Here is a 26,090-nt window from a genome sequence, read left to right on the forward strand (position 1 = left end):
TATACGAATGTATAAAATTAAGCAGATAAATAATATTTGATATTAAATTTTTTATTGTCAATTATGACATTGACTGTATAATTATTATGAGCTGTCATAAATTTCAACATGCTTTGATAAACTTAATTATTATATTTAAATATTTTTAACTTAAAATATTTACATTTAATTGTATAAACTTTTTCATTTACATATACACTTATTTATCTATGAAAATGAATTAAAAAAAAAATTCAAAGACTAAATTGAATAATTTAAGTACATTATTTTGTTTTTTCAACCATGACTCAAGAGATTTCTATATACTGCCTCTACCATTTCACCTTCTACTCAAAGCATTGATAGATATAAAAAATAATATTTTTATAATACGTCTTTAAAAATTGCATGTGAATAAAATTATGATGAAAACGTTCCATAACTAAGCATGTAAACTTTTCTTTACTATAGCCTCATTTTCTTTAACATATTAATTACACAAAACTTAAAGTTTACATAAACAAAATAAAAGAGGAATAAATGCTCCAATAGCTACGAAGATAGGTAGCATAATTGAAGAATCATCAATAGAATATGGATCTGGTGTGCGTGGACCACTTGGATGCCTAGCTTTTATTGGTAATTCTTCTTCACCTTCTTGTACACCATGGTATTCTTCAGGTTCAGGAGGTATTGGGCCTAATTTTGGAACATCTGTAACATTTTCATAGATCAAGAGAATTAGAATTAAAAAATCTAAAATGATTAGAAAAAAATTCTTTTTTTTTTTTTTTTTGAGTTCACACTAATGTTGAATTTAAAAAATGCTACTCTTAAGGGAAAAGATAGTAAAATAAAAATTTTTTTCATAATTATACTTATTTAGTTCTGAGCCCATCATACATTTGAAAGGAATTGAAGAAGAATTTATTTTTATTTGAAAATTAACTAGCAACTGCTCTTAATTAGAAATCATAAAAAGATAATTTTTTCTAAATCTTTCGTTTGTGTTATCTTCTAAATAAGTTAATCACTTACAATAAATTTCATAAAAGTTATAAGTTTTTTATCTAGCCTTCGTACTGATTAGAGTTTGATACTGATCGATTCAGAGTCTCCCAAATTTGACAAAATATAAAAAAAAATAATTTGTAAACAAAAAAATCTATGTCAAGTAAATTCTTTATTTTTCATAACACGGAAAAAAAAAAATTGTCAAAATGACTATTCAACGTATCCTCAAATGACATTTCCTCAAAATAACAATCCGCTTTTCTGATTCAAGGAATAATTTTCATCACTTAAGCATTCAGATCTCTTGTAAATATATGTAGCTTCGTCAAAACAGGCAACTGTTTTGTCAATGTGAAGATCTGTATAGTTAATTCAACTAAATGTAACGCCTAAAATAATGATACTGATCGTCATTTTGACTATCGGCTGTACAGCTAAATTGGCTGTATAGCCAATACTCATTTTTCTTAAAGATATTCTGTATAGAATATCTTTAAGAAAAATAAGTATACGACGCATAGTCAGAATAACGATACGTATCCTCATTCTGACGATATTTCCTATTACCCAATTTTCAGCTATTCCCACTCACAAATACGACTTTTAAAAATTTTCGAGCTCGAATGAGAAAGTTACAGATATACTGACACACTGACATCCTCGTAAAAATAGTCAGAATAGCTCCTTAAAATTTTAAAACCTGGAGATCTGATGAGCTCATTTTCGAAAATCGGGATGAAATCAATAACTTTCCAATTTTTTGAAAATTATCGATTTTTATTGCGGAAAATTCAAAAAATTATCTAAATTGGTAATTCATCCTTGCATATTTTCATCTAAAATACCGATAATAACCTTTTTAAGTAGTGATATTATCTGAAGATACTCGACAGCTTCACTCTTAATGTAGAGATGTTTCTAAAAGTCACGTTATTAAGACAAATACCATCAATTTTTAAAAAATCTATCGGAAAATTAAAATCCACCATTTCTGTATGGTATTACAAAAAATTTTTTATTTGTGTTAAATCTATTAGAGAGGAGTAAAACTTTACACGAATGTTATATTCATTTCTATTGAAAAAAGAGAAAGACATCATATTCTTTAAATAGAAAATTTGTAATAAAATGTAATACGCACCATCCAAAACACCTTTGATTACAGTTATAGCATTTATCTTAGGATTATCTCGATAACCCTAGAAATTAAATATTACGATTATATCATATAATATAGAGTTGAGGAAATTAATAAATAATTTTTATACACAGAGCATTCAATAAAGTGCCATGTCTACTCAAAATCTTGTTTATTATTGATCATCTTTACTCAAAAATAATCAAGCTTAACAAGCCGACTAAAAAATTACCCTATTCCAAAAGAACTGTTTTCCAATTCAATTTTATTTCAGACAATTTTGACTAGTAGTTGTAGATTACGGAAATTTTTCAGTAGACCTGTTAAGCTTATTTATTTTTAAGTAGAGTTGATCTGTAATAAAGAAATTTTGAGTAGACATGGCATTCTGCAGGACATTTCATACCAAAGAGTATAGTATAGCTAAATATAAAAAATATATATAATTTATTTTTGTATTCTAGTATAAGATTATCAGTACCCGATCCTTATTCATTAGCTATACTTTAATATTATGTGCAAGAATATATGAGTGATTCCATATTGAGTCAATAATTATTTCATTCAATCCCTTTTGAATTATCTAAGCTTTATTTTTTTTTCCACCACACTAAGAAAGTTTATTAGAATTTAATAGATTTTTTTTTTAATCGATCGAAAAAAAATTTACAAATAAAAAAAAAGTTTTTTTTTTTTTTTATAATCACAACTTTTCTAAAGCCTCATTTTCTATGGGGGAAATGAATTATGAATAATTTGCATTACCTTGATAAATTCAACCCGAATTTTTCCACCAAGAATATCAGATTCCTCATCATTGTATATCAATTTGCCTTTTTGAATTGTAAAAGGTATGTACTCATTATAAGCAACACCTCTTCCAACTTTTTCAAAAATATCTAAATCCGTAACAACAGTGTGATCACCATTTAGAACAACATCAAATACCTAAAAGAAAAAACAGTTTCATTACAGTAGTCATTTTAATTAAAAAATAATTTAATTAAAAATTTTTCACCATACTTTCATGTTTGGTGAGTTAAAGTAGACTTCACAAAATTTTAGTATCATTACATATTTGCCATCTTCATTAATAGGAATATCATAGCCAAAAGTAGAATGATGATATCGCTCAGTTTGATACAAAGTTTGATCTGCAGGACTTATGCGGCCAATAATTAATTGTTTTCCATAGTCTGAAGCAGTTCCAACTTTTCCCATCAACGGATCTCGCATATATTTGATCCCAAAACTATCGATGAACGTCTCGCCACCAGCATTAATTGCATAAATTACTTCTAAGCCGAAACCTTGAGTAATATATTCAAATAACATAAGTAGCAAAAAAAAATACTTGAAGTTTAAAATTTCTTGAATTCGCATTTCATAAAATAATTAACAGAATGATCTATATTGAATGAAGTTCGTTCATAACCATCTATTTTTCTGAAAAGGTTATCCAAATGGAGATAATTTAGTTAATTTTCAGGCAAAATTTTTTAATAATAATGTTATTATTAAACTCGTTTCATTGTGAGTTTTATTTGTTTTTATATATTGTTCACTTAATCAAACTTAATTAACAATCTGACTGTAAAATAAATTTTAATTATCTCACCTAATTGTCACAACATTTGTTACTTCGTTTCATTTCGATATGGTAGAATCTTGTTGGCTAATTGAAAATGATTTGTCAGCAAATTATGTGACGTTTATATATTATTATAATTATATTATTTTCGGTTTTGGAGGGTTATTAAACTACCAGTACGTATTTGAAATAATTGCATTTTTTTAACGTAATGTTAATAAGATTTGCTTGAAACAGCACCAAGTGTGACTATAATGTCTCTTTACATAAACGAATAAATGAATATATGTTAATATATATTTATTTTAATTGATGTATTTATGTTGAATTTCTTATTCGTTTTTACATAAGCTGATATATTAATATTGTCATGCACCGTTCCTATTTACACCTGTTTGGCCTTTCAATAATTTCAATTGTCTCATTTTAAAGACATTATTACTAGAATCGCATTATTTTCGAAGTAATACTCAGCCGCAGCGCGCATGTAGCTCTACAGAACAACAGCCCCATCGTAGCGAGCAGAGAATGAAGGCGGAAAATTTCAAATCAATTCAATGGTTAATTATTTAGATAATGTTTACAAAAATTTTAACTCAAAATCAATAGAAATTTAGTTTATAAGAAAATAATATTTAAATACTGCAGTACAATTATAAAGTTTTTTCAGCTTTTAATATTGAAAACTGTTGAATTAAGGTAGTACCCTCGCCAGAGTCGTTTTCTTAAGATATTTAAAAAATTTTTACAGATTAATGTTCATATAATTCTGCATTGGTTGGCGCAATTTGAAAATTTTTGACCATCTAATTTCAGAGATATTTAATTTCAATTACGACATACGGGATATCGAAAAGTTTACCTACAAACTTTTGTATATCTCAGAAACTTTTCTTAGGATCTTTTTAAAAAACTAGATTGACGTTAACTAACAACTAAACAATTTTTTTTAATAATTTCATTAATAATTACCGCACAGTTTCAGAGATATTTATCAATAAGTAATGAAAAATTTACCAGACTTTAGCCGAGGAAGGGATACGTTAATAAAGCTATGGCAACAACTCAAGTCTTGTGAGCCGCGAAAAAAGTATGAAACGCCCATGCGCCGTAAAATTTGAAAAGTTTAATGTACGTTAGGTGTAATTATACATCAATACAAAAAAATGTAATTACTGATTTTTCTGAAAAAACAAAACAATACTGTCAACTGTTTTTTTCAGACATTGTAATTACATTTCTGAATAAATGTATGAAAATAAATAAATAAACGCATGTATCAAAACACAGGTTAGTGTTGCCAGACTTTTCAAGCGATCAGTTTCTCATTCGTGATTGGCTAAAATAAGTACATAAACAGCAAAAAGTTTTAGGCTTGTCAATAATGACTCTCAAGTATATGTACCGTACATTCTACATAAACAACATAAACTTTTGACTACGGAAGTCGCGAGGGTTCTATCTTAAATGATAAATAATCTAAATAATGATTATCAGAGAGCTTGATTTTGTTCATGATTTCAGCTAAAGCAAGTGCTCAGCTGCAGTAGTTGCAGCTCTCAGGGAGAAGTGAAGTTACAAAGTATCGGCTTGAAGTCTGTGTTTGCTGGTTTCACTTCCCCCTCTACATTTCATACCAATATACTTAGTCTATTACATCTTATACTTATTCTAACATATATACTGATTCTTATTTTAACTTATAAACTAATACTTATTCTCGTCCATGTTTGTGCCTACATATATTTTGCTAGGTACATACACAAATGCATATCTGGGTTCACAAGTTATATATTATTCAGCTACTCAAATTTCAATTTTTTCGCGGAAAAGTTGCGCTTATCACTTAGTTGACTCGGATACAGCCTTTGTCGCATAACCTATTCAGTAATTAATTATTTTTTATTATGGTCGCTAGATGACACAACAATCAATGAGATATATGTATGAAAATCAACCAATGAGAACGTATTTTGCCGTAAGAAAGTATCGGTTACGCATGGCTATACGTTTTAACCCTGATCATGACCGATGTTTATTATTGATTCTATGTATGCATACAGACATAGATATATGAATTTATATACAATAATCGTTTTATCTCTTTCTGATTCTTCTTAAAATGAATTCGTACAGAATTATGTTAATAGCCTTATGTAATTTTTCATAAAATTATAAAATTATATTCATAAAATTATTCATAGGATAGTAATCTTGGAATAAACCATTCATGACTGCTGCTGAGCATTTTATAAGTTTAGTAACCGTAGCAAGTGCAAAAAAAATTGCGGCTATTTTGGTTATTTGCTTTATTCTTTACCATGGAATGATACATTTAATATACGGTAAATAAGTTTCCAATTAATTTAATTTATTACATGTGCTACATCATGTGTTGAAAATTTTGTTTTTCTCTAGGTAGTGACTCTTGTAAGTGGCTGTTAAAAGAAGGTCGATATAAAGGCGATAAAGAATGGCAACCTTACGGATGCATGATTCATCATTACACGCAAACGTGAATTATTTTATTTATCAAAATTTTAAGCATTTAAAATAAACACGGATTCACGTTGTGTGAATGATATATTTATATTTTAGGGACAGCAGAAGATGTTTGCGATATTTAGCTTTCATGCGTCACAAAAATCATTTTGTATTTGTCGGAGATGCTCGAATTCACCAGTTGTATAAATCGTTTATTTCACAATTTATAGTTGATGGAAAAGGTTTCGATTCTACAGATGTTCTTCAGCAATCAAATTCGAATTTTAATGATGCTAAATTAAAATTACAAGTTCAATTTTTATGGCGACCTCAGTTGAATATATCAATGATCAATGATTTTCGAACTTGGATGGTAATTAATATTATAAACAATAAGATAAAAAATCATAAACTTATTACTTAGAACAAAAATTATTCATTTTCCGCAAACTAGATATTGTCACGCTTAAATTAGGATTAACTTAATTGTTAATCGTAATTCACGACAATATCTCATTGTTAGGGCTAATTTTTCAAATCAATTGTTTTTTTAAACCTGACTTGAAAAACTGGCATTAAGTTTCTACCTTTGAACAAAAAATAAATTTGTCGAGATTTAAATAGTTTAAATTAATTTTGTCTCCATCTGATCAGATAAACACTTAAGTTTTAAAAAACTTATAAAACCAAAAAAAAATATATAATACTACCATTTCTAAGTTTTCAAAGTACGTTTATCATAAATAACATTCGGTTTTTTTTTTTTTTTTTTTTTAACACTAATTTATAGTTTTTTTTGCTCTGTTGAAGCTCGTCCCTAGAGTTGCGCATATCTAGTAATCAATTAATGTAAATGTATTTATTAATTATATAAATATTAGTAATTTAAATATGACGAACAACTCCTATTTTAATAATAAAAAAATTGAAAATTTCAAAAGATTTGGAATTATGTTTTCGCAGATGTGTGTAGTGTTATATGGAACAAAAATTTTCTTAAACTATTTAACCGATCAATTCTATCAGAAAATATTATCGATGGGATGTTAAGAACTACATATTTTTCAAAATTTATGAATATAAAGTAGTTTTTGAAACATCAAAATTTCGTCTGAATTCTAATATTTGATTTGGCTAAAAACTCTAATGTTGTTGAGTAAAGATACTTTTTTTAGAAATTTTTCTACGGGGATAATTTGTGTTATTTTACAAATAAAGTGATCTACGATTTTATAAAAATTAAAATTTTATCTTGGATGTACAACAAATGAAACGTTACTTACGCTTTCAGAAAGAAGATGCTCCAACTATGGTAATTGCCGGTTGTGGAGCTTTTGATATTCTTAACAGCAATCTAAGTGATAGTAAAAATTTATATAAAAGTTATAGCTCCGGACTTATTAAGCTTGTTCAACCGGCCGATGTATTGGCAAAGAAAGGTACCCAATTTCTTTGGATGCTACAAGATCCCATCGTGAAAGAAAATCTACCCGCGCACTTTGCTAGTATTGATAACAATCTTATTAATATCTGTAATAAAGCAGCTGTTGAAGTATTTTTCAATTTTTTCTTTTCTAAAAAATAATAATTTTTAGTAGAATTGTTACAATAATACATTTTAGGTATTGATACACAGTCAAACTCATTTGTGGGAAAGTAGTAAACTCATAGGACAAGGAGTATTGGAACAAAGTCCTGATGGATATTTATCGAGTCCACTTTCTCTTCGGCACAAAGTACAAATTTTGTTAAATACTTATTGTAACGATTATATGAACTTTGATGATGGAACTTGCTGCAGTAATCTTGAAGTTACGACTACGTTACAACTAGTTACCATTTTAATGCTTATATTTTGGACTGTAGCTGGTGCTAGTTTATGGCTTTATAAAAAAGTATGTCATAATAAATCTGAAACTTTTTATGGCCGCATTGCAACTGAAGAAGTTTCTGATATAATAGAAGATTTGAATGCATCTGAAATTACACAAAATGAAGCACCACGCCAAGATTTTTATACATTGATTACATCCTTAGCAATACTTGCATGTATTTTAGGATATTTCTACTTATGTGATAGGTATGATTATTTATATTTTATATTTATAATTCATTATTCACCGAACCAAAAGTTTTTTTTTTTTAATTATATCTATCAACGCTTTGGTTTCAGAACAAACTTTTTTATGAAAGAAAATAAGTATTACAGTGAATTTAGCTTTTGGTTGCCACTAGGATATATTTTAGCTCTAGGACTTTTTTTCACAGAGGACTGTGAAAGAGGTCCTAGAGCTCTTAATCGAGAGCAAACAGATGAATGGCGTGGTTTAATGCAATCAGTTGTTCTGATATATCATGTAACAGGTGCTAAAAATGTTTTACCTATATATATGCACCTGAGATTAATTAATTCTGCATACTTATTTCTTTCTGGATATGGACATTTTTGTTATTTTTGGCAAACAGGAGATGTTTCACTTGTACGTTTTGCAAGAGTTAGTATCTATTATTTTTACATTAGCTTACAAGTAAATTAATACTACTAGGAATACTACTAGGAAATTTATTTTCTTTTTGACGCAAAAGTATCTTTTGTATATTTGCAGAAAAATGTTATGTTTTGTATTGATTAAATTGATAGTTGCTTATACACTGGTATAAGTTGCAAAAATTCATTAGATTGAAATAAATAATACAAGTTATAGCTATTTCAAAACTTAAAAATACTAACATGGCGATACTATATTATTTGTTTTAAATAATAAATTTTTTTAAACAAACTGCGATAACAGTAATTTCAAACTTCCAATTACTATGATATAGTGATAATACCACGATAATATACAAATAATGAAAAATTTTTTCATAACTTTTATGAAAAATTGACATTACTTGAAAAATCAAAAGTAATAATTTATTAATTCATCCTAAATGCATTCTTCACCATTTTTTAACAAACTAAATATATTTTTTAGGTTCTCTTTCGGTTAAATTTGCTTACCGTTTTGCTCTGTCTTTTGATGAATCAACCTTACCAATTTTATCATTTTGTACCATTGGTATCTTTTTGGTTCCTAATTGTCTATATCTTAGCTTGGTTACCACCCAGAGTGCACTCCGGAAGTTTGGCAGAATATGGTTCACGTGCATTGCTTTATTTAGCATTAAAACTTTTAGGACTCATTTTCGTTATTACTATTCTCTATATGTCTGAGGTAAGAATTGATATTAACTAATTAGATTTATTATTTTTGTAAGCAGTAATAGTGTTAAGCATAATGATGACTTATACGAATTAAATATTTTGTTCACTAGGTTTTCTTCGAAAAAGTATTCGTCACTAGGCCTTGGAAAGCTCTTTTTGTAACAACTGATGATGATATTCGAGAATGGTGGTCTCGTTGGAGAGTTGATAGATACAGCGTTGCTTTTGGGGTTGCATTTGGAGCAGGACTCTTAGCTCTCCAAAGAATTGATCATATTCCTGGAAATGTTTTTATTCCTTTAATAGCACTTGTTTCACTTGCAGCCTATACAATATTTACATTGTTATGTGTATCAGTATCAGAATGCGAAGAAATTCATTCCTACATTGTATTCATACCGGTAGGAGAAAAATTATTTAATGTTTAATATTCATTTAATTAAATATATAAAAAAATTTTTTGTTTATAGATCATTGGATATATTGTATTAAGAAATTCTTCGTTTGCACTCAAAGGAAAATATTCAGTACTTTTAGCAGGGATTGGAAAAATAAGTTTGGAAACTCTCGTTGGACAAGGGCATGTTTGGTTAGCGGCTGATACGCATGGAGTTCTTGTGCTTCTTCCAAGATTTCCAGTTCTTAATTTACTTATTACGTCTTTCATCTTCATATGTGCTAGTCATGAGGTACCCAATTATTTAAAATATCAATTGTAATGTTTAAAATGTTATTAAATTTTTTATTTTCGTTCACAGATTCATGAGTTAACGCTTATTCTTGCACCATATGCAGTGCCAAATGATTGGAAATTAGTGGCTCGTAATTTGTTGATATTTATTGCCGTTTTAATTCCCATTGGTATCCATGATGGAATGTTTTAATGCAGTTAAATTTGTAATAATACATTAACGACCAACTTAATAATATTAGAAGAGATTTTTCTAAGAAATATTCAAATTTTTACCACAATGAAGCTATAAATAGTAAAATTAGTTTGATCACACTCTAGATCAGAGCGCTGTTGATTTGAAATTTACATTCAATTTTGTATCATCAAAAAATCTTTTAATTCTAAATGAGAACTCCGAAATGTATAAGATGAAAATAAACTTATCATCAATAGCGCCTGATTAATCACTATTTTTAGATTTATAATATTTTCTTCATTTTGAATCAATTTATTCATGCGTATATATCGGAATCACATTTGCAAACGTAAAGAGATCTTACCTAAAGACAAATAACGTTAAATTATAACTACTGCACTACCACTTGGTAGAATGTTTAACTGTATAAAAAATAATATATTTTTTTAATATTATTGTGTTTTTCAAGTTTTAGACCCTATAAATGACGAGACAATTTTTTTTTTTTTTTTTATTATTATTATTTTGGTCTTTCATTTTTTTCAAATTATCTGTTTATTGGTGTGCAAAACATTAAGGTTTTGGTAAATAAGAGTATAACGATAAATAATAATTATAGTTATGAAACATAGATGAAAAAAATTTTGCAATAATAAAATACTAGTGTTTTACACTGTGAGTACCACAAGTGGTACATAAACTTATACATCAAATACTTCCAAATTCAAACTTTTGGATATGCTCGACTATTTAGAACATGTTGTCGTAAAATTTTGTTTCGTGAAATCGAACATAATAGTTAGCTTTCTTTATAAATGCAGTAAAAATGATTTGTAATGTCATTATAAACTTGTAATAAAAATATATTTTCATAATATTCATCATGACATACATTCAGTTATATGTATGAAATTTGGAGTATAATTTATTCATAAATACAATATTGCAGTAATAAAATAAGGGATTTGTAGTTACTCCAATCACTTCTTAAAATTTTGTGTAGGTAAACATGGTATCAAATAACTATATAAAAACATTTTCAAAATAAACTAAAAATATATTGTGCAACTAATCTTTACCAAATGAAACACTTTTAGGTGGCTGATCGATTCGGTACAAGCAATCTGCTACGTTAAAGTATCCTAAATATTCAACCGTATCGGGAGTTACATCGATATGATAATGACCACCCTCACCATGATCACTGAAACTATGGAAATGTTGAACACGAAGATCCAAATTACTTTCTGTTGATACTAATGTTCCGACAGCAACTAATGGTGCTGACATATTATAAAAATGTAGCCAATCGTTCAGAGATTTTTCACTGTTTAATGGTACTGGCGAAAAATCTGGCATAACGTGTTGCTTAACTTTTCCTTGTTTAATAAGGAATGTTCCACCCATACCTTAATTATTGAAGTAGATTAATTAAAAAAAATAATAAAATCAATTCAAACGTTAACATAAGCGATACTTGCCGACTAATTGACTTTTATATCTTGCAGACAATGCATTTTGAATTGTTGTAATAAAATCAAGATTTCCAGTACGAGTTTTAGCATAAACTTTTATGACTTTTCCTGGTTTTCCTTCAGAAACAAATAAATTGGCTAGTAATGCTAATCTAGTGTCAGATTCTTTACAATTCTGAAGCACACACTGGTTGTCCTCGCCGACCCATGCTAGTTTAGTTTGATTTTTTATCTCATCCGAATCAATTACGACATTCATCATCATCTACAAGCAAATCGATTTGACGTCATTATTTTATTTGTAAGTTGATCATTTACTACACAACACACTAAGAGAAAAAAATATACTTTTTGGAAACACATTTTTTTTAGTGTCATGAAAAAATACAGTATTAAGAAAATGTTATAAAATTTGTCTGAGGAAAGAGCTGAAATAAGAGTTTAGACCTTTAACAAAAAAATAAGAGATGAAGGGCTAATAGAATTGAAAGCAGAGAAAAAATAATTTATAACAAATAATGGTTTCCGCTAAAGTACAATGTAAAACCATCTCAAATACCATCTATTATGTTTGACGAAAAGTATATTCGAATTTAATATGTTTTAATGATTAATTCTAAAAAATAAAAATTCTAATTCATTTACTTCACAATTTCGAGATAATTGTGGCCAAGGACCAGCACCTGCTCCAATAACAAAAGCCTTATTATTATAATTGATTTGCTTCAAAATTGTTTGAACATCATAAATTTTATTCCTTTGAACTGATGGAAGTAGGAAAGGTGGTCCTCCAATATCAAAGAGTTTTGGATGACCTCCAAGCCCTGAAAAACAATGCAATTGATTATATAACTTGATTATTTACTTTTTTTCTCTATAAATACACCTTTAGATGCTAATTGAAATGGTACTTCCGTCAAATCTGGGCAATCGACTACATCCACAGCAATTTCTTCAAAATTTTTAGCAACTGTTGGAGTAATAACTGAACACAAATGATAAGATGATTATTTACACATAATAAGCATTTGATAAATGGTTAATACATAATTGTTTTTTTTTTTTTTTTATAAATACCATTTTTGATTTCGTTTAACGTTGGAGTAAAAAGAGCTACTTGATTGATTTTCATTAGATCTCCTGAATTTTCGGCCATGGTAATTTGTTGAAATACTAGAAATTTGAAAACACTCAAAATGAAAAGTTAAATTTACTTTAAATAAAGTTAAGGTTACAGCTTCGACTACTTCTTAAACAAAAAATAATTTCTGCCAAGGAGTGAATATAAATCTCAACATATTTCTTATCTTATCTATGACAGAACTCTGCTACTAGTATGTTTATTATGATTGCGTTATCAACTATTTTTTTTTTCTGAAGTTGTTTATCTTTGTTAAAGTATTTTTATTCTACAGCTACTTCAGTAAACTGCCTCAAACATTTAATGCTGTGCTAATATACTTAGATAAGCTGAGGAAAATGCTGTAAGCCACATCATAATCAGTTAATTTTTCACATAACAATTTATAAAAGTTTGTAGAGTCTCTCCTTCTCTTTCTCGTACCCTTCATTTCGCTCTCCAATAACTAGTATTCTTTAGAATTTTTCGAAAAAGATTCAAGTATAAAAACCATTTTAAAAATTATATTTGAATTTTTAAATGAAAAGACTCCATTTGAATACTACCTTACATACTGCCCTTGTAAAAATTTTTCGGACTTTTCTCTGAAAAACTCTAAAAAAGACTTATCTTAAGTTCTAAAAGGCTTCTAAAGACTTCTTTAGAGTTTTTGAGAGAAAATTCCGAAAAATTTTCACCAGGGTGCCTTAAATTTAATGGCCTTGAATTTAAAAAAAGGTTGAATTTGAAATAATTTTGTAACAGGGTAAAATTACCCTTAATCGATAAGTCACCGGACATCGATAATTATTCGACATAGCATTGGCGCGTCTCGATCTTCGGGCCTAAAGGGAGAATAGGAGGGGGTGAGTTTGGGTTAAAATAGGTGACCGCTAAAAAGTTGACATGGAAGTGTAATATTCGAAGAAAACGATTAGGTGCTCATAATTGCTCACTAATTGCTCAATCAAAATCCGCAATTGCTCACTTAATTAATTAATTATTTAATTAGTTATTAACAATTAAAAATACAAAAGTTATTTGTGCTATTTTTTCAATGAAGCAATTAACTTTTCTTAAATTTTTTAATTCTAATAAATTGCTCACAGGTTGCTCCTTCGATTTCAGACTTTTTTTTTATGGGATACCTTTTGTTAATTCAAAATTAATTAAAAATAAATATCATTGCTCATACAGTCATTGCTGGATGACACAAATAACTTTTGTATTTTTAATTGTTAATAACTAATTAAATAATTAATTAATTAAGTGAGCAATTGCGGATTTTGATTGAGCAATTAGTGAGCAATTATGAGCACCTAATCGTTTTCTTCGAATATTACACTTCCATGTCAACTTTTTAGCGGTAAATAGGTGAGCCGTGCAGTAACGGAGGCTAGATAGAAGGAGGATGCTCGCCATGTGTTGCAAGCGCCCGAGAATTGGAGGATACATCATTTTCCGCACTCTCTCACTAGAGCGCATCAGTGTTGCTAATGTCAGGTTTTTTGAATTTTCACTCGCGGAATGCAGTGATTGCATTTACATGTTAATTGATAGAAGAATTTTTAATTAACACAAAAACACATCAATACTACAATAAAATATCGTAATAAATAATGATTTTGAATCTAGCAGGTACTAAGTGATTTATTGAAAATGATAAATTTAAAAAAATGCACATTCAGATAATCAAAAAAGTATCAGTGTATATTTTTTATAATTTATTATTTTTAATTATTAACCTTTTTCTTTCTTTCATTACAAAAAATTTAATTAATGCCTGGTAGATTCATGGTAATGATAAATAAAGATTTATTAATGAATAACCAACAATAAATAAAAATAGGTCAATGATAATACTAAAATTATCAATACAATATTACATCTCATATTATCCGACCATAGTTAAGTAAAAGTAGAATATTATGAAGAAAAATAATTTAATTTATATTGGAAAATAATTTATTAGTTTTATAATTGGAATTTAACAAGACTAGAAACAGTAAATACTTATCCTTTTAATACATAAATCGAGTAAAAATATTAAAGTTGTAGTTGTTACATATAATAATGATTATTATTATTTAAGACAATTTGGAATTTTTGCGATGTTTTTTCGTTCATTTAGAGTCCGATTAATTAGATTAACTAGAAAATTTCCACGCATCACTATAAAATTATTTAAAATCTTAGCCATAAGTTTTTTTTTATGAGTATCACAGCCTAAAATAGGTAAATATTTAGCTTTAGCTACTCTCTCTAAAATTTTATGCATGGTATTTATAGTCACTGTTTTAGTACCGACAACAGTAAGAACAATTTTCTCGAGTTTTCTTATCAATTTAAAAAGATTATTACTAGGAAATGTTAATTCACCATTGCTCATTAATTTTATGATTTCGTCACGTTGAGAAGGATTATGAGAGCGTAAAGTTTCGATGCAATCACAACACGGAGATAATCGTTGAACTTTTCGCGCCATATATCCAGCGATGTAAGCTACTACACCATCACTTGTTGAAACGACATCATAATCATGATGATAGTGTGGATCATCACGAAAATCGGGATCTTCTTCTTCATCTTGACTACGACCAGTGTTTTCTTGGCACTCATCTACAGAGTTACCATTAGAATTTTCCATGTCCAATAAATCATTAAACGGGTCGTAATAATCCTGATGTGAATGTTCATTTTCATCAACATCACCATCACTGTCTTCATCTAAAATACTTTCAAATGGTTTTCTAATCAAAGAACAATCATTGTCCACAGCTTCTTCATCACTATCTTCGTCAAGCACACTCTCGAAAGGTGTTTTAGCTACAGACACCTTTTGAAGGATAGTATTACCATTAACATCTCCGGAAAATGAAGCTTCGTTGTTAACAATCCCATTTTCAATTACAGCATCAATATCTGCGAGCCAACTTTTTTCAACGTATTTGCCGCAGCAAAAGATTCTTTGTCTGCATCAAAGATTGAAGAAGCTCACCAGCAGTAACGTTGGACCCTTTCGGTGGAGTGACCAATGAGTAGGAACATAATAGACGAAAAACTTGCCCGAAAAGAATGGTATCAGGGTGATCATTGCACCGACAAACACTTCGCATTATGCCAAAGAATTTCTAAAAAGATTAAAAGTTGAAATATTCACAAAATAGTAAATTATTTTTATCCTTGCTTCAATACATACTTCTAATTGGTCCTGATTTAGGCGTGACGTCATTAAATAGTCAAAATTGCACTCTCTTTGCAGAAAGTCACTCAACTCAAGAGTCGATTGCAACGTAATTTTTAATCCATTTAATGTACTGGGAGTAATGGCAAAGAAAAATTTTTCATTTTCGTCACTTTCATTATTCTCTTTTTGTTTCTTCTTCTTCTTCTTATTCTTTTTATTGAGTTCTTTCTCCTCATTTGCTTTAGCTTCCCAAATTTTTAAATAACTTTTAGTTATAGTTGTAATAAAAGTATTCAAATTTGGTGGAAATCAGGATAAATAATAGACGTAGGTCTTGGTTAAAGTAAGTTCCAAGAGTTTTAAATGAGTAAATTCAAGTTAGTTCGATTCGCCTATCACACTGAGTATTGTTTTATAATTGTAATTGAAGAAATACATCTTCGAGCCCAATTATGAAGTGAACATTAATATGAGAAATATCACAATTAGTTTGTAGTGTTTTTGAACTATTTAACTTTTTTTACTTACATAAACTTGATGTATTGTTTCAGTTTTCATTCCAATATTTAAGTACACAAATATTGAATTTTTAATGTTGATAATGAGTATCCATTTAAAAATTACAATTTTCGATATATTATTGCGCAAAAAATTGCAAAAAATTATTTAAAACTTTAATGATATATTGAATATTACCCTTCTTCGAGGACACTCCGGATCTGAACGCAAAGCACCTGCAGGAGTACGTGAACTCATCGCTTGAATTAAATTGTTCACTTTTTCGATGAAAGCAATCGTAGAGTCACAGTCTCTCAGCTCTTCTGTGTTATTTTTATATACTTTCATGGCAACTTGAATGTCTTTGGAAAATAACTGAAAGCAAAAGAAATCATTTATAATCCTAATAACTTTAGAGAATAACTATCAACATTAGTATAGAAACTATAAAAAAAAATAAGGACGACAGTTGACCCTAAAGGCCATTTCTGCAACTTCCCGCTCATTTTGTACTGAAGCGCTCAAAATTACACAGTCCGCTTTTAAGCTTTTCAAGCTCAAAACTCAGATGGCAATGGAATAAAACACAATATTTTAATTTTAAAATGCCAATAGCTTTTGAATGAATGAACCGATTTTCACACGGTTGGCGGTATTTGACGCAGTTTTTACATACGGCCACACACACACACACACACACACACACATGCGCACACACGCACACACGGACATTACGATTCGATTTTCTTAGCGGGAAGTTAAAAAGTGTTTATATTTTCATTATTACCTGATAGGCCAAAGGAACATTAATTTTTTGATAACCTTCTGGATTTAAATGTTGTGGAGTTAGTTTATAAGCTATTTTCAAATTGGCTTTGAGATAATTTTCATGAATTAAAAGAGTTTCCCAGTGACTTTTCTTTACAACACCATCAGGTGTCTACATGAAAAGAACAATAGCATCAAGCATCAAGAAAGCCGATTATTTTACTGATAAATACATAATTGTTTTTAAAATTGATCATCTACTAAAAATAATAGCGTACCCAAAAAAACATCTTCTCCAAAATTTTGTTCCTAAAACATTTAATTAAATGTGGAAAATCTGAAACAAAGTATAGTCTTCAATCAGAATTGCATGGATGTTCGCAGTTACATTGACCATCTTTAATACCAAAAAGTGTCCACGCTCCTCGATTCCACTGTGCACCATCTGAGGTAATAACATCCACAAAAAACCCAGCATTTTCTAATAGTATTATACATTCTATAAGTAATTTGTGTAGAATAGCGCTAGTGACGGAATTTCTACTGAGGAAACTGCCAACAACTTGCACCCAATCACCTTGGAAAGGCTGGAACATGAACACTAGGGCATGATCAGCCCGCGTGTCCTGAAGATTTTGTGGTGTATGTGCTCCTAAATTGACAAAACCATCTAGTTGCATGGTTTTTCGATTTAATTTGATGGCTTCGCTTAAAGATACTTCGTCGATTAAAAGTGTACCTATTAAAAATCAATTTATAATATTTAGTCTATTTTGATTCAAAAGTTGACCGGTTATAATAATAATAACTACTGTTAATAAAGCTTGACAGAAAGTTATTCTAAAATGTTAGAAGAAATGTATTGTTTTCAGCACATGCTTTAGTTCATATAAGCATAGTCAAAGTCTAAATCTAAGCCAAAATATTAGGAAAAGTTCTACAAAGCTTATAGGTTTTGTTAGGCGAGTTGTAAGTTTGATACACTACTGAAAATGTTATATCGAAGATTCGCAGTAGAAGTACAACTTTAATTGTAAGTCAATACCCCGTTTCGCGTGTACTTCCATACTTCCACTTTTTATACGCAGAGTGTCAAACACAGCTTTAGGAAAGCCAAAAGCACTGTCCAATTTCTGTATATATCTGTTAAGAGTGTTTTTACACGGAAGTGTTAAAATTTCTCGTTCTCTTAATCTATCATACACAGATGCACTTTTAATGCGAAGTAAAAGACATTCATACACCCACTGTACCGTATATCTTCTTTGCTTCGGATTAGATACTTTTGCTGCATTGAAACAAGCACGGATTGCAAGTTGTTGTATAGGAGGTAAAATTGAAATTTCAGCTCTTAAAGCTTCATCTTTGATTGCTAAACAATTGGCTTTTTGTGTATCAATTATTTCTTTAAGTAACTTATTCTGTAAAAATTAAGAAACTTTTGAGATTAACTGAGTTACGTATTAATATACCGAGAGTTGACCGCGGAATAATAAACATTTTCCGAATTTTTATTTTCTATCTTAGATCCTCTCAAATTTCATCATACACAATAGATAGATTTGTAAGTTTGCAAAAATTTTATTGAGACGATGTTAATATTTTACTTTCACAAATTATTTTTATATAATCATGAATACCTTGCAAATTAAATTTTACGTTTAATGTTTTAAGATTTTAAAATCACCTAAGGTAAAAGCCCCAATAGATAAGATGATCATTTACTAGTATATGATCACTCCATGTATTTGTATACCTATATTTGTGAATATAGATATACAAATACATGGAGTGATCAAATACTACTGGTACGTGATCATATATTGGGGCTCTTACCTTATTTCTAAAAAAATTAAATGACTATAAGGTATAACAATAAATAACCGTACTACAGCACCTAGAGATAATTAGTAAGTATGTTGATGACCTCGGTTTATGGGTTCCTGATACAACAATTGAACAAAAAATTATTACTTACCCTGCGTTGGAGACGTTCAATTTGTTTATTTTTAAGACTCTCCTGGTACTTCAAATTATCATAACGCTCTTTGTGATCAGGCTTGGTTTTATAAGATTGATTTTGTAATTTATGTCTTACTTTTCGACAAGCTACACAACGAAAACCATTCATTTGCTTTTTGTACTCTTCATGAGACAATGGCAAACCAGTGCAATCCAAAGAACATCTATAATTTCATAAAAAAAAAACCGAAATTTAAAATGAATTCCTTAACAATAAAATAACTAATTTCACAAATAAAAACCTAAATTTAAAATAAATTTCCTAACAATAAAATAACTAAATTCATAACTCTTACTTTTCTGTATCGAATCCAGTTCCGTCACATAATGTGTATTTCTCCAATTCTCTTAAAAAATTCCAGAAATCGGATAAATTTGAAAAACTTTTGTTCAAGTTAATCAACTTATCAGTTTTAATGTTGGTTAGCTGAGAAAACATTATATAAACAGATTATTAGAAAAAATACATATACGGAAATTTCTTACCCAGACTTCAAAGTTTTGATTAATTTTAACGCGAAACTTCAATTTCATAGAAACTTTATCTATATAACATAAGACAAGTTTCTTAGAGTCTAACAAATCGGTTGTCCAACTCCAATTTTCAGGTAAAACGTTAAATTTTAATGCACTTACAATTGTTAGAAGTGAAAACTCTTCAATATTTACTTCCGAAATAGGTAACTCATATACCTATAATTAAAGTAATATCATTTTTAAATTACTAAATTTGTTTTGATAAATTTATAGTAGTTATGAAATAAAAAATTGATATATCCAACTAGTAGAACTCAGAGTGCATCAGTAACCAGTAGAATAGAACATTCAAAATTTTTATTTCCCTTACCAGTTCTTCGTTCTCATGATTAATTTCTTCAGGGCTAATTCTTGAATTAAAGTCTTCAAAACGATCATAGTTGCTGTTAAAATCTTCATCGATTTGCAATTCACCATCTTGTTGCGAACAATTTTCATTTATATGAACGATATTATGAGGTTCACTCGCAAACGGTTCAGTACTCGGAATATTGAGATTACTAATATCTTTAGTATTTCTACTTTCACTCAATTTTTTAGGTTTCAAAGTTGGAATAGCACCTTGTTTGAGTGCATATCTTTTCCTCACTAACTCCTCAATGGTACCATTGGCAGTTTTTATCTTATCACTTTTCATGATGTCCTCTTTATTGAAGTGTAATTCACAAACATAATTTTTTTTAGGAACCAATTTCTGATTCAGTTCAGACTCCCAAGATTCCAACAGATCAGAGTGCTTTATAAAAACAAAAAATGATCATTACTATTGAAATTAATTTTAAGCAAATGAACTTTGTAGATAGAAGTAAAAAATAATCATTCAACTCTTCATTTTAAAATAAAACCTAATTTGTTGATGAACATAAAAATCCATTTTTTCAACTTGTGGTAATTTGAACAGATATATTTTTCGAAATGAATAAAAAACAAGTTAAGAATTTCTTAACCTAATTAATAAAAAAATATAATTATCTGCTTATATTTATATTATTTTTTACTTAGTTAAAATATTTTAGTTGATAATTAATTGATAGTATATCACAAAATTTAGGTTACCTGCGGCACAGTAAATAATGATGGATTTTTCGTACCCAATTTGCTATGTTTATTACGATTACTCACACTACCACTAGTGCAGCCATTCACTACACAACGATTTACCATTTTCTGATGATAATTACAACATTTAATTATTTTTTAAATATAAAACTTTCAAAACTTATTTATTGCGATACCAATCAACAATAACAAATAGACGCCATTTGCCGGACATTAGCAAACGCAGCGCCGCCCTAGCGTCATATTTACGAAAATGATGTATCCTCAGTTTATCGGATCCACTTTTGCGGAAAACCCAGTAGCGACCGTCCTCCTTCTATCTAGCCTCCGTGATTTCAATACTAAATTTTAAATATTTAAAATTCGCGCGTTAACTATAGATAGTGACACCTGAATGCGAATAAAAGCATCACAACTCACTTTACTAATTGACTTCATTCAGGGAATCAGTTCCTCAAATTTGATTTTTTTTCCAATTTTTTTCTTTTTGTAAATGATTTATGTTCTGAGTTGAACATTTTTTTTTACATTTTTCCTTTTTTAATTTGTAATTTTTTCTCCTTGACCAAATTTCTAAGGGCCAGTTTTTGAATCCAGGATAAAATTTTATCCAATGATAAAATATATCTATATATTTCATATATATAGATATACTAGCAATAACAATAATACTTGTATCCTGGATTGCAAAACTGGACCTTCATGTCACAAAATTTTGAGTTTAGAAACAGCCATTTACAAATGGCTGTTTAGTTCTTGAAATTGTCTCATGGCGCTAGTGATGTTACGCAGGAGTAAATACACCCCTTCTTCCTTTGTCAAAAGTTAGTCGAGTCATGTTCTCATTTTCGTGTTGAAAAGTGTTGAAGTTTTATATGATATCAATAATAATCAAGAACTAAAAATGGTTCTCGAGAGTACGATGATATGGTAAGTTTTTTATTGTTCATCTATTTGATAATTTTTTAAAAAGTTTTTCTTTACAATTAATTGGTTACTATGGCGTGATAAATTAATATTTATTAATAAAATATTAGAATTATTTGAGGACATTGGTTATTGAATACGCTAATTTAGATAAATTGCTATGAAGTGATGACAATATCTAATAATGTTTTTTTTTTCTCAGACATTAAATTTTTTAAAATATCTATAATAATAGCTCATAAAGCTTAATAAATCCTCTATATGTATGGGTATTTTTTCTTTTTTTCCCTATCAATTGTTCTTCGTTAAAGATCAAACACAAAAATAGTTATACGTCTGTTAACTTCGGGATCATTCTTAAGTGACGACACATATCAGGCATACATTCAGTAATAAAAGTTATGACGGCATTTTTTTAACATAGTCGTTTGGAGTATTTTTAAATTTTCACTATTGAAATAGCAAATTTTCAAAAATAGTGAAAAATTTTTTTTTGATTCATTTTGTATGATGTCTTTGATACAAATCAATCAGTTGAAATCAAATTTAAAAGTTTTGGTTTATTTTTTATTCAGAAGTTCACATCCTCAAGAATTACTATTTGTTTACCGAATTTCATCGTGACATGAATTTCCCAGGTTGTAACTTCAATTGTTAGTCAAATGTTGCTAAACTTATTAACATCTAACTTTTTTGATTGACAAAAAAATTTTCAACTTTGTATTTTATAACAAAGAATATAAACTCATTATATTCAAACTTATATAAATGAATAATAAATATTGAATTCAATTCACCAGTGTCGACAACAGCGACTATATGAGAAATGGAGATTTTTTGCCAACAAGACTTCAAGCTCAACAAGACGCTGTAAATTTAGTATGTCATTCAAAAACTCGCTCAAATCCAGAAAATAATGTTGGGTTGATTACGCTTGCTAAGTATGTATTTGTCAAACTACTTGAATTTATAAAAAAAGACTGAACGTTTTTTTTTTTTTTTTTTTTTTTTAATTGGTGTATAATTATTCTTATAGTGTAGAAGTACTTGCTACTTTAACAAGTGACGTAGGACGAATTTTGTCAAAACTACATCAGGTTCAACCTAATGGCAATCTCAACATAATTACTGGGATCAGGATTGCTCATGTAAGTACTATGAAAATATATTAAAATCAAAAATTAAATTAATTACCAATTATCTTGAAGTTGATTTTAATGAAATAATTTATTTGAACCTAAATTATTTACTTGAAAAATTAAACATAACAACCTAATATTGATTTCTATTCTTTATTATCAGTAATATATTTGTTATAAATAAGAAATTGAATGGATCTTTGGTTTTCTTTTACAGTTGGCGCTTAAGCACCGCCAAGGTAAAAATCATAAGATGAGAATTGTAGCCTTTGTCGGTAGCCCGATTCTATTCGACGAAAAAGAGCTAGTCAAATTAGCAAAGCGCTTAAAGAAAGAAAAAGTCAACGTTGATATTGTCAGTTTCGGTGAAGAAGCTGTTAATAATGATGTGTTGACATCATTTATAAATGCTTTAAATGGTAAAGATGGCACTGGAAGTCATCTTGTCACCGTGCCTCCTGGTCCACATCTATCAGATGCTTTAATATCTTCTCCAATAATTCAAGGGGAAGATGGTATGGGTGGCCCGGGAATAAGTGGAAATGCTTTTGAATTTGGCGTAGATCCTAATGAAGATCCGGAACTAGCATTGGTATGATTTTATTTTTGTGTAATTTAATTAATATATTTAACAGTAAATAATTATTAATATTGAATTATATATATATAGGCATTGCGAGTTTCTATGGAAGAACAACGGCAACGCCAAGAAGATGAAGCTCGTCATGCTCAAGTTGCAGAAACTGAAGTTAAACCGGAAATAGTTACAGAAACTCCAAATGAAGAAGCTATGCTTAAACGAGCTTTAGCTATGTCACTCGAGGGTACTGAGGAAGTATCAAGCGTGCCAGAAACTAATCCCACTTCTAGCAAAGTTCCAGATTTCGCTCGAATGTCCGAAGAAGAACAGATTGCTTTCGCAATGCAAATGTCTATGCAAGATCAACGTAAGTACACAATTTTAATGTTTTAAAGTTTTCTGTCGTACTTTTTTACGTTTTTCAATTTTTAGTTTATTTTTTTAATAAAATTTTTGATTTTTTTTCTGTATTAAATTTGCTTATAAAATTTATCTTCTCATGTGGAAGTCGAAATAAATAATATTTTTACTATTAAATAGGGAAACATTTTTTAAACGACGATAACTTAATAAAAAACTATTATGTAAGGTTTAAAACTCTACAAAATTAAAGAAAATTAGAATATATAAGAAAAGTTTACGGTTAAATTACTAAAAAAGTTCATAAAATTCCGTAAACCTTTGAAAGACAAGAAAAAATTTTGTATACTATCCTTTTAGGGTTTATTTATAGTAACTATGAAACTATTCCTGGAAAACTCCTTGACTCAAGAATTGAAAACTTGAAATTTGAAGTTTCCGTTTTTGTATTCTCTACAGTAATTTTTTTCCGTTGCAGCGATTTGAAAATTCTGTAAAAAATTGAGTTTTTTTCATATCCTCCAATTTTTCAACTGTGTTTTTAGCCAGTTAGCTGAATAATTATGCTAAATTAATCAGTTGGATAAAATTATTGTGTTTTACTTTTTCAACTGGTAAGATTTTACAGTTTTAGTCATTTTTTTAAGCTTTTTCTCTAATAAGTTATACTTTGAGATATCAACTATTCGCGAATCATAGACTATACTCTTTGCGTATTTGTATCTCAAATAAATTTACTCATCTAAAAATTTATTAAATTTTAATTTAATCGTAATTATAACATAAGATGAAAAATATTGTTTTCATTTTTGTAGAAGACTTTGAGCCTGAAAAAGAAGAAGCCATGGAAGTTGAAGATGACTATGCTGCTGTTATGTCCGATCCTACATTTTTGCAGACAGTTTTAGAAAGTCTTCCTGGTGTTGATCCACAATCGGAAGCTGTACGTCAAGCCGTTAGTTCCATACAGCAAAATAAAGATAAAGAAAAAGACAAAAATAATGAAAAAAAATAATTTAACATAAAGCACTTGAATGATCTAAATTTACTTGAATTGAATGTACTTTATATGATATTGAATACATACAATAATTAGATTGACGCTTTCACAAATATATTCTTTTTCATTTGCATTCTCAACTTTTTGGACGCATAAGTTCCTCTGTTTTTATAATTGTTATGTATTAAAGAGAAAAAATTTTTAATGCATATGCATAATTGTGTTATCAAATTTTCAAAAACCCAAAAAAAATATAATAAAATCTTAGATTGTTTATAGTTTTTTTTTTTTTTTAATTCTTCGTTGATTATTATTTTTATAAATTAAATTAAAATTAATAAGCTGTATTTTTGGAAAAAATTCTGTATTCCTATAATATAGTTAAACTCTGCATTAAATATCCATTATCAGTGCTTTGCTTCGAAAATCCATTAGCCGCATTGCGAGTTAAGTCTAGACAAAGTACAAAAACATCTTTTTGTATAAACTTTCAACTTTGAATCTACAGTAATTGTGTTATAAAATCGTAAATTAGAAAGATCACTGCTTACCTTCTTACATTCTTTATTTTCATAAAAATTACTAGAACAATAAAAAAAACAGTACGTAAATGTTTCAAAGCGATATACATGCGATAGTTAGCTCTACGAAGATATGACTTTTAGTTAATCAATTAAAAACTAATAATTTGAAACGATTCTACTACTAAATTAAACCGAATTCCATTAAATAAAAAGTTAAATTTTTCAAATAAAAAAATATAGTTCGAAATACAGCTGATCCTTCTAAACATCTTAAGAACTCTTTACGGTTTTTAAGCTTGAAGTGCTCGAAAATTCGAATTTTAACGTTTTTTTTTAACCTCTTCCAATCCAGAAATCTAATTTTCCTACAAATTAATCATTAAAATTAACTGCGGCAAGGCTTATAACAACTAATACTGAACAATTTGGTTGAATTAAAAAAAAAAAAAAAAGTTACGATATCTAAAATCTGATCATACCTATTAATACATGCAGAGCTAAATATAATTTGATTAACCATACTTAAATGGTCATATTAGAAAAGATTTGATTGTTTGTTTGTTTGCATTGAATAGGCTCCGAAACTACAAAACCGATTTGAAAAATTCTTTCAC

General features: G+C 28.6%; 5 protein-coding genes across 12 annotated transcripts; 2 read left to right on the plus strand and 3 right to left on the minus strand.

The window, feature by feature from the left end:
* Positions 1-32: 32 nt before the first annotated feature.
* Positions 33-4,257, minus strand: LOC141538441 (malectin-B). Of its 2 annotated transcripts, none has more exons than XM_074259887.1 (5): positions 3,750-4,257; positions 3,155-3,577; positions 2,897-3,079; positions 2,135-2,192; positions 33-693 (listed from the first exon to the last, which is right to left on the minus strand). In XM_074259887.1, the coding sequence occupies exons 2-5, from the start codon at positions 3,512-3,514 to the stop codon at positions 485-487; spliced, it is 810 nt and encodes a 269-aa protein (XP_074115988.1). In that variant the 5' UTR covers positions 3,515-3,577; positions 3,750-4,257; the 3' UTR covers positions 33-484. The 2 variants fall into 2 exon arrangements, with proteins under 2 accessions (XP_074115988.1, XP_074115989.1); XM_074259888.1 differs by having other exon boundaries at positions 3,155-3,441; positions 3,750-4,245.
* Positions 4,258-5,600: 1,343 nt separating this feature from the next.
* Positions 5,601-10,732, plus strand: LOC141538437 (N-acetylneuraminate (7)9-O-acetyltransferase). 3 transcript variants are annotated; one of them, XM_074259877.1, is made up of 10 exons: positions 5,601-6,067; positions 6,141-6,237; positions 6,321-6,579; positions 7,498-7,758; positions 7,829-8,286; positions 8,380-8,686; positions 9,182-9,421; positions 9,522-9,812; positions 9,882-10,100; positions 10,170-10,732. In XM_074259877.1, the coding sequence occupies exons 1-10, from the start codon at positions 5,953-5,955 to the stop codon at positions 10,293-10,295; spliced, it is 2,373 nt and encodes a 790-aa protein (XP_074115978.1). In that variant the 5' UTR covers positions 5,601-5,952; the 3' UTR covers positions 10,296-10,732. The 3 variants fall into 3 exon arrangements, with proteins under 3 accessions (XP_074115978.1, XP_074115977.1, XP_074115979.1); XM_074259876.1 differs by having other exon boundaries at positions 5,604-6,067; positions 8,380-8,701; XM_074259878.1 differs by lacking the exon at positions 7,498-7,758 and having other exon boundaries at positions 5,606-6,067; positions 8,380-8,701.
* Positions 10,733-11,122: 390 nt separating this feature from the next.
* LOC141524062 (ester hydrolase C11orf54 homolog) lies at positions 11,123-12,616 on the minus strand (the record flags this gene model as incomplete). The annotated part of the gene is made up of 3 exons (XM_074237707.1): positions 11,123-11,689; positions 11,762-12,020; positions 12,401-12,616. Coding segments are annotated over 3 exons (816 nt in total), but the record flags the coding sequence as incomplete, so codon positions are not given.
* Positions 12,617-12,641: 25 nt separating this feature from the next.
* LOC141538438 (uncharacterized) lies at positions 12,642-21,422 on the minus strand. Of its 5 annotated transcripts, none has more exons than XM_074259880.1 (13): positions 20,944-21,414; positions 20,198-20,623; positions 19,987-20,043; positions 19,647-19,777; positions 19,307-19,514; positions 18,577-18,749; positions 18,374-18,471; positions 17,735-18,067; positions 17,607-17,665; positions 17,348-17,500; positions 16,759-16,935; positions 12,833-12,928; positions 12,642-12,740 (listed from the first exon to the last, which is right to left on the minus strand). In XM_074259880.1, exons 1-12 carry the CDS (start codon positions 21,049-21,051, stop codon positions 12,887-12,889), a joined length of 1,965 nt encoding a protein of 654 aa, XP_074115981.1. In that variant the 5' UTR covers positions 21,052-21,414; the 3' UTR covers positions 12,642-12,740; positions 12,833-12,886. The 5 variants fall into 5 exon arrangements, with proteins under 5 accessions (XP_074115981.1, XP_074115980.1, XP_074115982.1 ...); XM_074259879.1 differs by having other exon boundaries at positions 19,837-20,043; XM_074259881.1 differs by lacking the exon at positions 17,348-17,500 and having other exon boundaries at positions 19,837-20,043; positions 20,944-21,419.
* Positions 21,423-21,717: 295 nt separating this feature from the next.
* Positions 21,718-25,065, plus strand: Rpn10 (regulatory particle non-ATPase 10). Its single transcript, XM_074259886.1, has 6 exons — positions 21,718-21,876; positions 22,674-22,814; positions 22,910-23,021; positions 23,230-23,604; positions 23,683-23,959; positions 24,768-25,065. Exons 1-6 carry the CDS (start codon positions 21,851-21,853, stop codon positions 24,965-24,967), a joined length of 1,131 nt encoding a protein of 376 aa, XP_074115987.1. The 5' UTR covers positions 21,718-21,850; the 3' UTR covers positions 24,968-25,065.
* Positions 25,066-26,090: the final 1,025 nt, after the last annotated feature.

Source organism: Cotesia typhae, unplaced genomic scaffold (genome assembly GCF_013202065.1).
Source record: "Cotesia typhae breed Kobodo isofemale line unplaced genomic scaffold, CoteBio_Ctyphae contig_22, whole genome shotgun sequence".
In the NCBI taxonomy this organism is placed as follows: Eukaryota; Metazoa; Arthropoda; class Insecta; order Hymenoptera; family Braconidae; genus Cotesia; species Cotesia typhae.

Excerpts from the sequence above, each read along its gene's own strand:
- LOC141538441 (XM_074259887.1), bottom strand. The coding sequence starts at position 3,514 with ATGCGAATTCAAGAAATTTTAAACTTCAAGTATTTTTTTTTGCTACTT. Across the intron at positions 3,080-3,154 it reads TTAACTCACCAAACATGAAA|GTATTTGATGTTGTTCTAAA; the intron begins GTATGGTGAAAA and ends TTTTTCTTTTAG. Across the intron at positions 694-2,134 it reads AATCAAAGGTGTTTTGGATG|ATGTTCCAAAATTAGGCCCA; the intron begins GTGCGTATTACA and ends AAAATGTTACAG.
- LOC141538437 (XM_074259876.1), top strand. The coding sequence starts at position 5,953 with ATGACTGCTGCTGAGCATTTTATAAGTTTAGTAACCGTAGCAAGTGCA. Across the intron at positions 8,287-8,379 it reads TATTTCTACTTATGTGATAG|AACAAACTTTTTTATGAAAG; the intron begins GTATGATTATTT and ends CTTTGGTTTCAG. Across the intron at positions 9,813-9,881 it reads CCTACATTGTATTCATACCG|ATCATTGGATATATTGTATT; the intron begins GTAGGAGAAAAA and ends TTTTGTTTATAG.
- LOC141538438 (XM_074259879.1), bottom strand. The coding sequence starts at position 21,051 with ATGGTAAATCGTTGTGTAGTGAATGGCTGCACTAGTGGTAGTGTGAGT. Across the intron at positions 19,515-19,646 it reads ACTGGATTCGATACAGAAAA|ATGTTCTTTGGATTGCACTG; the intron begins GTAAGAGTTATG and ends ATGAAATTATAG. Across the intron at positions 17,666-17,734 it reads AGGAGCGTGGACACTTTTTG|ATTTTCCACATTTAATTAAA; the intron begins GTATTAAAGATG and ends ACTTTGTTTCAG.
- Rpn10 (XM_074259886.1), top strand. The coding sequence starts at position 21,851 with ATGGTTCTCGAGAGTACGATGATATG. Across the intron at positions 22,815-22,909 it reads GGGTTGATTACGCTTGCTAA|TGTAGAAGTACTTGCTACTT; the intron begins GTATGTATTTGT and ends TTATTCTTATAG. Across the intron at positions 23,605-23,682 it reads AAGATCCGGAACTAGCATTG|GCATTGCGAGTTTCTATGGA; the intron begins GTATGATTTTAT and ends ATATATATATAG.